Source organism: Hippoglossus hippoglossus, chromosome 6, assembly GCF_009819705.1.
Source record: "Hippoglossus hippoglossus isolate fHipHip1 chromosome 6, fHipHip1.pri, whole genome shotgun sequence".
Classification (NCBI taxonomy): Eukaryota; Metazoa; Chordata; class Actinopteri; order Pleuronectiformes; family Pleuronectidae; genus Hippoglossus; species Hippoglossus hippoglossus.
Window position 1 is genome coordinate 12,168,607 of NC_047156.1, and position 12,065 is coordinate 12,180,671.

The window sequence follows — 12,065 nt, forward strand, 5'->3', positions numbered from 1 at the left end:
CGCGGACAACTCTTCATGGGGGCTGTTTGCGTGTGGGGAACACTGAACAGCTTCCGTTTCCATCCAAAATCACACATAAATATGTGGAAGTGCATGTTTGGTTATCGCAAGGTGCTCTTTTTTAGCCTGAGTTGTTCTCTGCCCATTTACTCTCCAGTCACTAAAGTTTATACGCAGACCCACTGAAGAAGACACATATAAATACCAAGAGGACCTTGAGAGACCTTCTGTAGTTTGCACACTCACTCATTTATGCCTTTGAATGGACTGTCTGGCTTTTTGTGGCCTCCACCTGGACACAAACAGGTTTTATGATGCTGGGGTTTTTTGGGCTTCTTTGAGGCAAAAGCAGATAGTGACCTGACAAATAAGATGGTACCTTATCCCCTGGCTGGAACTCTCCTTGAAATGTCCTGGCAGTATCCAAAGATTACCCCCAGGACTAAAAATGCAATAAAAATGTGATCATTGTTTTCTGTTGAAGCGTAATTGGTTACCTCGCTGTGAACGTTTAATCTGCCTCTGCTGATGTGCCGCTCTTTCCCCTCTGGAAAACCAACAATGTGACCAGAAGGACATAACTTGTGCCATATTGCTCATTTGAACTCCCAGATGTCCTCTTCCATTATGTAAAACCACTAGTACAATATAATGTAAAGAGTGTGTATTTGCGATTTGAATGCATGGCTTGATTTTCTGTCTCCAATATGTGATGTGAATATGGGCTTACTGTTTCCCGTCTCTTTTTTGGGACCCTGAAGCGGATGACCAAGATTTCTTCTAAAAGGATGAAGCGGGTTTAATTCTGTTTTTCTTTTGTCTGCTCGTCTTTCAGTACTTTCCAGCTTGCCTGTGTGGCGCTCAGCCCAAACCTCATTGTCATTCAGTCGGTCCTACTATGACTTAAACCTTAAAGACTAAGGGCTCTATTTTAACGACCTGAGCGCAGGGTCTAAATCTCATGGTGCGAGTGCATTTAAGATATGTCCAAATCCACTTTTGTTAGTTAAACGGTGGAGAAAAAGAAAGACCTTGCACCTTGGTGGATTGCTATGGTAATGGTGGCTTTTCCAGGTAGTAAGAGAGAGCACTTATGTACAGAGGGAACAGTGTGACTAAGTGCATGAGCAGACCATCTGTGTATGTAACAAGTAGAGTGTACGTTCGTTTCACACCCGCCTGTGTAGGTGCATATTACTATCTTGATCATTCACACTTAAAATAACAGTAAACTACAGCCCCAGTTTTAATCAAGGTAACAGTGAATTTCGTTTTTGTTGCCTTTTAATTCTGTCGTGTCCACTTTACCTGTGGCTTTATTCATCTCTGCTATAACGTCCAGGGCAAACAACATATGGCGAAAGGATAAACAGCTAAACGGATGTTTTTTCCTTCCACTGTTTGCATTGGTCACTCACAATAGATCACGATTTCTCGTTGCTATTTGCTGCGTAACATGAATAAAGATTTGACACATAATCTCATCAGGGAACCTTATTTGCAACGACTCCCATGATCCCACGCTGCTTCATGATGTAACCAAACTAGGTCTTATTTTGATCATTTTGACTGACAGCCCCCTAGAGGCTGAAGTTATATCATCGGCTTATTATCAACAATAGACGGAGCAGGTGACTCACATTAGAGGAGAATAGACACAATTGGAAAAACACAATGAATGATTTAGCACAAAAATATATATTTATATATATATATAAATACATACAACACATTTAAGAGACAAGAACACTTAAGTACTTATCCTCACAAATCAAGTTATATATTAAAAAATTAAAAGTTATGAGAAAGGAGAACAATCAATTTCTGCATTAAGAGCAGGATATACCATGGCCGTAAGTCAGAAAATCCAATAAGTTTCTCGTTGGATAGTGGATTTGTTGGGGACTATTTCCAGCTGTGGATTAATAGACATTAACTCAGGGCAAAGGAGGTTGAGTGGTTTGCAGACTGTGGATACGTGGGCATTACTTTACATGACCACTGTGTGACCTCTGCTGAAGAGGTCCTGTTTACGTGTGTTTGTTTGTAAGTAGATTTAAGCAAAAACATCTGGATGAATTATCACAAAACCTGGTGGAGGGATGTGGTTTTGGGATCAGGGGGCAGATCCAAGATTGTTTTTTCCCTTTCTTCAACATTGAGAGATATTAAGCTTTTGGATATTTTTACTGACTTTCCAGGGAATACTTCATCAAACTAGATGGAAAAATAAGTCATTTTTAGGAGACTGATACCTATGAGCGTGTGCAATTTGGTGCAGCTTGAACAGATTTAAGGGGACTGTTGGGCCCTGTTGGAGATGTGCTCTACTAAGTGCCATTCTAGTTGTCACTTCTGTTTTGCATATACCCGGCGTTTTCTTACTCTTAGCAAGAAGTGGTGAAGGAAAAGGAGAAAGGGAGCAGTCAAGTCTGCCTCAGATTTGAGGGCCAATCAGCTAATCATCGGCTAATCATCGGTTAATCACATCGCACTCAATCATACAGGCAGGGCCCCCTGGGTGCAGAGTACATATTCATCAGTGATCCAAGGCCGCGCTCTCTGTAGCTGAATCTGTGAGTATATAAGTCAGAGAAGAGTGGGCTTTATTGGGACAGCCAGACATCCGATGCCATGTCGGTTACGTAATAGTTGTTATGTCATCTGTTTGAAGCGTGTTGCACTCTTGCCGTGAGTACTTCTTTTATTCAAAGTGGTATTTGTGCCAGCTGGCATGCAACGTTCATATGCAGATATGAGGATAAGAGATTCGGGAGCTAGTGTTCAAATAAACTGGTTACATAAGCCAGAGATCCACGTTTGAAAAATGTGTGAATGAAGCACAAACACACAATCACACACACACACACGTCCAATCATTTATTTATTCACTCGACTGTTTGCTCACTCAGTGTATTAATGTGCACACATGCGCTCACACATCCCTGCACATGTCCATTTGCATACATACACACACACACGTACAGTCGCTCTTGCCTTGTGTTCAGCCTTTGATGAATTTGCTGCAGAATTACATCAAGTTGAAACATCCAGACGTTCGTTTCTGCCTCCATGTGTCTGTACGTGTGTCTATGTGTGCGCTCGTGCATATTACATTTGTAGGGGAGTATCTATTCTCCCTCAAACAAAGGCATTTCTTCTGAAGTGGCCTGTAGTCGATTGATAGCCAATGGGTTCTCTGGCCTCAGATATTGCCGGGGTTCTGGGGAAAAGGCTTTTTAGTTTGCGTTGGCCTCAGATGTGGCCTCTCGCTTGCATATGCTCTGACAAGTGTATAGTCCTCTGGAGCACGGCAGCCCTGTCCATGTCTGCATCCTGCCTGGCTGTAGAGATAAAAGCCTCCCATCGCTGAAATGGCCCACTGTGTAAGTGTATGTGACAGTAAGAAAGATAGGGAGGGAGCTGTGGGAGAAGGAGGGGTGGGAGTGGGGGAGTCAGTGAAGCCTGTGGGCAGCGACGGAGAGGAAAACGAGTCCAAATTCAACATCTCTGGTTCCAAAGCAGACTGGGCATCGTTACCTTACCCAGGGCCGAACCATTTTTGCCCTGTCACACGTCTCCTGTGTCCTGCCAGTCTCATTTATGAAAGAGTGACGGCTCCTCATATCCGAGGAGAAGTTACAATGACTGAGATAGTCAGTTTATGAAATAGTGCAGCTTGTATGGTAATAGAACCTCCTTGAAGTCAGCATGAATGCTCTTATCTCACATTCAGAACAAGCAACTTTTTAAGGACCATTATTAACCTCATTTGTGCCTAAATGCACCCCCACAACGTTTTCTCCCAGCTCACTGCAGATATTTTGAACTGAGCACGGTTCAAAGCTGAGAGGACATTTTTTGTGGGGGGTTGAGTACAATAACAATTACTGTTGAGGTGTCCCAGAGCTCTCTGTCAGTTGGCTTATGGTCTGTATTTTCCCTTACCTCATCCAAAATACTCCACAGTCGACTCTGCAATTCCTCGGTCCCCGGCAACACACCCACCTCCTCACCGGGACGGGCTGACATCACCGGTGACATAACAGAATGTTGTTTGGTGGTTATAAATAGAACCCATTATGCAAAGCAGGACAGTTTTTTGCAACATTGCCGCACACTAACAGGTATATTTTGAACAAAGGAAATACACAGCTACAGATTAGCACTGTTGCCTCATAGCAAGAAGGTTCCTGGTCCGAATCCTGGTTTGGTCGGGGGGTTTTCTGTGTGGAGTTTTTATGTTCTCCCCTTGTCGAGGTGTGGCTTCAAGCGTGAATGGTTGCTTGTTGGCTCTGCGACTCGCTGGTAACCTGTTCAGGCTATACCCCGCCTCCACCTCTAGCTGTAGCCCACCCTGAGACTCTCAAAGGATAAGTGGTATAGATAATGGATGGAAATACATCATTACTTGTGCCTATAAATGTGGCACATTGACTCGAATCCAGAGAAGGCGTATTGACGGTTGTTTTTTCGTCCACAGCCAGAGGTACTGCATGTGCAATCCCGATGTCGTGCAGCAGTTTCACAACCCGGACACCATCTTCATCCTGGCGTTTGCTGTGGTTCTGCTCAACACTGACATGTACTCCCCCAACATCAAACCCCAGCGCAAAATGGGCCTCGATGACTTCATACGCAACCTAAGAGGTGAGCGGGTCCATGTGCACAGAGGGCACGTATCTCGCTACATTAGATTAGATTAGATTAGATTCAACTTTATTGTCATTGCACATAGTACAAGTATATTTACATCTCACCAGAAAGGGCAAATAGTAGTTTAAGGTGAAGATAAGGCAATATTTACAGGTGAAAGTTTGAATAAACATGGAAAAAAACACAGATAATAAAAGATCAATGTCAATTAATTACAGATTTGGCATATATTAGTATATACAGATGCAGTGAGAAGAGTATGAGATAAAAAAAATTGTAAGATTGATAAATAACGGATAAAAGGTAGCAGATAAGGCATATAGGAGTAAGATAAGCAATAATGTCTGCAAAAGCAGGTAGGGGGTGCAATAGGTTGATGAGTCTGCATGTGCAAAACTGGTGCAATCCGTGCACACGCATTCCTAGTGTACATGAGAGGCCATGTGATATGTGTTTTCAGGCAAGCGTTTACATAGAGGCTGCATGTACAGTGTGTGTCATTGTGTGAGTTGTCGCAGTGGAGGGAGCTGGTGTAATTACCTGCAGCCATGTTTGAACATTTATGACAAGTGGTTTATGTGTTTTGAATTTAACCAGACATGCACAGCTCGAACATTTTACTGCAGACCATGAGGCCATCCAATGGAGAGATGTGCCAGGTAGAATGATGAGGAGGAGGAAAAGGGGAGCAGAGGGCAGGGAAGTCAAAGTTTTGCAACAAGCCTCATCTTATCAGCTTCATTTTAATCTCACCTTCAGCATTTGAGTGACAGCCTCCTGAACTGAGGTAAATTACTCAAAGAGGCGGCGGTTTCTTGCCTCAACCGTCAAGAAAAACCATGTGTGTGGGAGGATATTTCCAGATATCTTCGACTCTTAGCTCTGCCCCAGAGACCATGGCGTCGTCTCATTTAATTGAGGCTCACTCAGATTTAATGATATGAGCGTGGGTTTTCCAGAAGCATCTCATCACCTGCACGCAAGCTCCTCGAGGCGCTGAGCACTCGATGTTGATGTCTCTATCCGACATTGCAACACATGCACACGGCGCTCAAAGCAGCACAGCAGTTTATTTTTACATTCAGCTAATGGAAAAAAACCCACCATATTATAAAATGTGTTATCTTTTATTCAAGCCAGTTTCAATTTAGGCTGTACAGCAGTGTCAGACCAGAGTGATGATTGGAAATGATAATGGAACAACTGCTGGGACTTAATATCAGCACACATACTGGGATTAAACGCATTCACTCCGATTCAGAGCTGCAAAAACCCAATATGAAATTAAACTAATTTGGCTGTAATATCTCAGACACAATTCATGAGCCCACACAGTCAGTCTCTTCTTATTCACTGATTATTGAGTTTATCGTGAGGATCCCCATTAGATTCCACTGTGGCTGTCGCGCACACTAACTTCCCAGGGATTTGCACAATGAAAGGATTTAACTCACAATCAACATCTGTGACTAATAAAAACATTGATACGATAAATTTCAATGGACCAACTTCAAAATGTGTCAAATGAGGACATGAAGACTTTTAGGTTGAAATTCTTTAATTTCTAGATTAAGAAGCTGTCTGTGTTTCAAGTGTTGACTTTGAAATAAATGGAAATGCACAAGGCAGATTCTGTCCTGCTCCACCTGGAAATGTTGTTGATATCTCCTTAGTTACAGCATATTTGCTATTGTGTCATGTGCATTTAAGTGTCAAGACCACATAGACTCAGTGTCGTTTGTGGAACAAAACAAAAGTTATGTATACTTCAGTTTCTCTCCTTTTTTGTGTGTGTCGTAGAAGTCTGCAAAATGGTGAATGCACTTACCTCTTCATAAAACATTTGCAAAACTGATTTTTTTTGGGAGTGTTTTGAATAATGTATAATTTACAGCAATGTTTGCGAGCCTGCTTTCTTTTGCATCACTGCCTGTGCAGGGATTGCATTTGGCAGGCTCTCTTGTCCAAAGCGACATAACAATGAGCCCAGGCACACTACACAGGTGCAGCAGGGGAACATTTTCAGACAACATAACTTTTTATTTTATTGAACATTGCACACACTGTTTCTTAAAGGTCATACAACCCATCACTTTCCTCATACTGCCCATTGCTTCAGCAGCCTCTGTCTGAAAGGTTTTGTTTTTAGCTCCTGTCTCTTTAAGAGCCCCCTCAAAAACACCAAGTCGGCTCTGATTGGCCAGTTGGCCCACTCTGTTGAGATTGGCCAACTGCCTCCAGCGCGTGTAGGAAATATAGTTAGACGAGTACGGTGATGTATTCAGAACATTGTTGGTAAAAAGAAATAACAAAATGAAAAACATAAAATTGAACAATGCATTTCTGAATCTCGAGATTAAAGTGGAACAGGAAAAATTCACATTTATGAGAAAAACCTCTGATGTTTGCAGATGCCAGTACATTGCTACATCTTACAACAATTTAAATAATAATATAGTAATAAAACACTATGTTTATAAAGCACTTTTCAAAATCCACATTACATTATTATATCCAAGTGCTTCACAAGGTAGCAATGAAAACAAATATGTAATAAAATCGTCAGATTTCAAAGACAATATTTGTAAATATTAAAAAAGACAGCTCAAAGAAAATTTAAATTAAAAAAGAAAAAGAAATTATTGGATGTATTTAAACTGGGATTGTAATTTTCTCTAAGCAAACGTCGTCATCTTGAGCTTCAGGATCACCTGATGCCTGTTTGTCTGTTCCACCCTCTGGCTGCCACACACGTCACCCAACTTATCTCTCCATAAGTAGCTCACCTCCACCCGTCACGGCTCTTACCTTCGTATACGCCTACATTTTAAGAGTCCTTGTTCCCTCAGGTGTGGATGATGGAGCAGACATCCCCAGAGAGATGGTGGCAGGAATTTATGAGAGAATTCAGCAGCGAGAGCTCCGTTCAAATGAAGACCACGTCACGTACGTGAGTCGTGTGGAGCAGTCCATCCTGGGCCTGAAAACTGTGAGTAATAGTAATATCCCCTTTATTTCTCATTTCAGGGAGTTGTCTGTGACCGTTTGTTCAGACTCCTTTGGTGTCCTGCAATATTTCACTGCAGTCTGTCCTCCGTCATCTCCTTGTCTTTAACCTCGCCTCCACAGATCCTGGCCGTGCCTCACAGACGTCTGGTGTGCTGCTGCCGCCTCTTTGAGGTGCCCGATGCCAACAAGCCTCACAAGCAAAAACTGTCGCAGCTTCAGAGAGAGGTCTTCCTCTTCAACGACCTGCTGCTGGTAACGTCACACCACTGAAATCATCTGACTCACTACCAGGCTCCACATACACACAAAATATAATGAACGTAACAGCGAGACATAATCAGATACAGTACATGTTGCTTTTCCTGTGTTGATTGCAGATCCTCAAACTGTGTCCCAAGAAAAAAAGCTCGGCCTCATACACCTTCTGCAAAGCGATGGGTCTCCTGGGAATGCAGTTTCACCTCTTCAGCAATGAGTGTAAGAGGCTGTTCTACTCTGCGGCACTTTTCTTCTCTACAGTTGAACCGAGTGCTGGAAAAATGTTGTCTGAGCCATCAACAGCACAGTTGTCAGGATTGAATGAATTTCCAAGTGGTCACCAGTACAAAGAAAGTTAACTCACTGGTGTCGTTTTGCACACAGTATCTCACAGATATTAGAGTTACATTTAATATGATTTTACTGTAATTGAACCTGCAAAAGGCATCACATAAAGTGTTAATATAAGGACTGATATGGAAGAGAGCTTTTGTGAACCATGAAACACTTTTCAAAATATATGAAACAATCTCTTGTAAACTAACAATTTTAATACAGTAAGAAAATACAAAAATGTCTTTGTTGACAGTTTTTGAGGTCATAATAATAATAATAAGTCCCTATTATGTAGATTTAGAGAGACTGGATTCAAAAAGTATGACTTTTAATGCACAGTTTGTGATTAAATTGCTCACAACTGAATTGTAATTTATAGAAGTTAAAATTACAATATTAAAATGTCGGTCATTTAGCGGAGGAATCTCTAAATACCAAACAAAAGCTGAGACTGATGGGATTGTCATTAATGTTGAAGATGTAAACAAAATTGATGGACCAATTCAAACTTTGACGTGTTGTCGGCTCTAAATGAAAAATCAAGGACTGTTTCTATCCATGTTGTTCAAAATTTATAGGCAACTTCTGATCTTGATTCTATTATGAACTTTCTTAAACTTCTGCAGACCTTCAAGAAGCCACTGCTGTCAACAGAAATACAATTGGTCATCAATGCCATAGTATTCTTAGCAGGAACGTTTTGTAAAGTAGGAACCTGAGTAAAAAACTGCAAAGTGTTTCCAAAGATGTTTTACAAAAAAGCCTGCATCCTTTTTTTAGAATCAAAGTCCTGGTGATATCTCTTTGTCTTTGTGGGGGTTTCTCTCTCATCAGACTACGCCCACGGCATCACCATGCTGAGCCCGTTCACCTCGGAGAAGAAGCAGCTGGTGAGCTTCTGCTCCCCGAGTGGAGAGGAGCTCAGGAAGTTTGCGGAGGAGCTCCGAGAGGCCATCACAGAGGTCAACGAGATGGAGCAGATACACATCCAGTGTAAGGACAGACGAACACACCCCTCAGCACAGGGAAATGCAAAAACGAATTCGTACTGAAATGTATACAGCTGTTTACAATCTCTCTTTCTGCTGTTGTAGGGGAATTGGAGAGGCAACAAGGCATCCAGCCACACGGCATACACACCAACGGTGGGCAAGTGGATGCACACACAGGACACGGCTCTCCCTCAGGTGCTGGTTTTGCTTGCGCAGCACGAAATGCATAACACAGCATACATTACTCGTAACAATGCAAACGTTACTCTGGGGAATGTCGAAAATAGGAAGACTTCATGGAGGCGCATGAAAACATGGAAAAAGAAAATAGAAAAGAGAGTGGATTATGTTCAGCAGAACTGTTAAGAGGCTTTAACACCTTGACTCCAGACCCTCGGACTCTAGATTCCTATTTAAGGGACATGATGGTATTGATCGTCTCAGGGAGGAAGTGATTGAGCAGATACCCTGAAACTTTCAAACTACTACTTTAACAGAAACAGCAATTTTTCAGCTGATATGACACAAAATACTTTTGTAGGGTTACTGGCATCAATAACTGACTGTCTCACTTTGTTATTTGAAAAAGGAAATCTTTGAATAAAACATGAATTAATAGTATTCAGCCTATGGGGGCTTTCACACCAATGTTTTGTTTTGTAGTAATTTCTGACTTTTCAGTTTAGTCCGAAACAAATCATGAATCATGGTTTGGTTTGTTTGCAGTGTGAACAATTTTTAGTAGTAATAGTTAGGAGTTTTGGACCAGTTGCAGGAAGTTGAGACATCATTAGAAGAAGAAAAGAAGAGAGACAAGAGGCAGCAGCCTTTGGTCTCTCCAGAAACGGAGCTGCACAGGCTCACAGATTCCTTTCAGTCTTCTCCTTCGACATTATAACGACATAAGTTTGAACAACGAGGGCGTTCATGTTGTGCATTCAAACTAGCATTGAGAACTACGCCCAAAGTTGAGGATTCTGGTAGTAATAATACAAATTAAATAGTATTAATATCAATTTTAACAATGATATTATAGTGGCAAAGAAATTGACCAAATGAACCGGTTCATTCATTTTCTCGGAGAAGTGACAACACGCCGATGTTAGAAGCACGCACGTCTACAAACCAATCAATGTCAAGTATAGGTAGACGCAGCCCACGTAGGTGATGATGACAAGTAGTATGTATGTAATATAAAATCCAGTAGTGCACTTCCTCAATTACGATTTGAAACCAAAACTAACAAATTATTGGTTCAACCCACGATCCAGACTTCCTGGTGCAACACTCCCTTATCACTCTTTTGGCATAAAAAAAAACATAAAATGAGTGAGAATGTGTGATATTTGAAAGTCATGTTGTGTATATTCTTTAATCTTAGAGTCTTTAGATTCCACCTTAATGTCTGTGCAGTAAATATAAAGCTACCACTGGTTTTACAGAGGCTCATGTGATGGATATTTCTTTTGACGGGTGTGTTATATATGATTTCCGGGCTTTAGAGGTGCTGGACCTTTGGACAGAACAAGGAGAACTGTTTCCTGCCTTTGCTAAGCTAAGTTAGGCGGCTGCTGGTGGTGGTTTCAAACCGTAGTTCCAGTGCAAACATGAAATCTTCTCCTCTAACGCTTGAAACAGGCAGCTGCAAAGCAAATATCCGCATTTTCCCGAAATACTCCTTTAAACAATTGTCAGTCCCCAGTTGGAAAACCTGCCTGTGACATTTTTGACTCTCTGTATGTGAAGCTGAAATCTGCCTATTGACTTGCAAACTGAGGCGTCTCGTTCTCCCACAGGCCAACAGGATATGTACGATAAAACCGGCAACAACAACACAGTAGAGGTGAGTGCCAAAGCTACTCATGTCTCCCTCAGGTGAGTATCTGGCTCCTCTGATTTGTTGTTGTGCTCTATGTATGCGAGCGTGTGTGCGGTTGGACAGGGACTGAGCCTCATCCCAAAAAGAAAGTCTGCTTAATGCTTTTGCTTTAAAAGGAGCCCCGCCTGAGGCCCATCCCCTCCTATGCAGCCAGGGATGCTAAGGCCACTGAGAGGAGTCTGCTGCTGTAGTGACGCTACGCACAGTCTCTCTCTCTGTGGCTCACGAGTGGATCAGCAGCCACACCACTCACTGCACAACACCCCTTCTTTCATCAGCTGCTGTTTGCCAGCCTTATACTGTTTAAGCCTTAGCAAGCCACCATAAGCCAAGCTGGCTCCTCGAATACCATCTACAAAGCCAGATAAGCTTGATAGCGTTAACAGACTGCAGAGTGTGCGTGGGTGGCTATGTGTTGTTGTAAAACCAGCCCTTCCTTTAACTAAGCACAGAGATAGAAGCTGTTTTGCCCCCCCCCCCCCCCCTCTATTGTTCCTCTTCGTTATATTCCTTTGCCCGTCTCGCCCCTGCCTCTCGCTCGGTCCCTTAGCATTGCAAATTCTTGTGTTAGGGAGACACCAAGCCCTCGGTGTCACCTCTCTCCTCTCCCGACACTCCCTTTATCTTGTAGCATCTTATTCTCCCACTAATTGACCATATTCACACACACAGACAAAACAATCCAAAAACGTTCCTGTCATGATCTCGTCCTATCCTTTTCTCTGTCTGGGCTGGTGTGTGTGTGTGTGTGTAAATGTGTGACAATGTTATTTAGAGAAAGTGTAAATCATGTAAGAAACATGATTGAGAATTAAAAACGAGAGTGTGTGTATCTTTGCATGCGCTCGCTCTGCATACTACCTACCTGCATGCCTGCATGCCCATGTGCGTATCACACCAGAGGGCTGCGTAGAGGCTGCGTTCAGGCTGGTAAC

General features: G+C 42.4%; 1 protein-coding gene across 4 annotated transcripts in view; it reads left to right on the top strand.

Annotated features, from left to right (window-relative positions):
- The window catches only part of iqsec3b (IQ motif and Sec7 domain ArfGEF 3b), a 32,929-nt gene that overhangs the window by 18,074 nt on the left and 2,790 nt on the right, over window positions 1–12,065 (top strand). For 2 of the 4 annotated variants that reach the window (XM_034587260.1, XM_034587262.1), the window contains exons 8-14: window positions 4,484–4,650; window positions 7,506–7,645; window positions 7,786–7,917; window positions 8,043–8,142; window positions 9,094–9,252; window positions 9,354–9,404; window positions 11,048–11,094. In XM_034587260.1, the coding sequence (XP_034443151.1) occupies window positions 4,484–4,650; window positions 7,506–7,645; window positions 7,786–7,917; window positions 8,043–8,142; window positions 9,094–9,252; window positions 9,354–9,404; window positions 11,048–11,094 (796 nt within the window). Of the gene's footprint in view, window positions 1–4,483; window positions 4,651–7,505; window positions 7,646–7,785; window positions 7,918–8,042; window positions 8,143–9,093; window positions 9,253–9,353; window positions 9,447–11,047; window positions 11,095–12,065 lie in introns of all 4 variants that reach the window. The other 2 variants (XM_034587259.1, XM_034587261.1) reach the window with 1 other exon arrangement.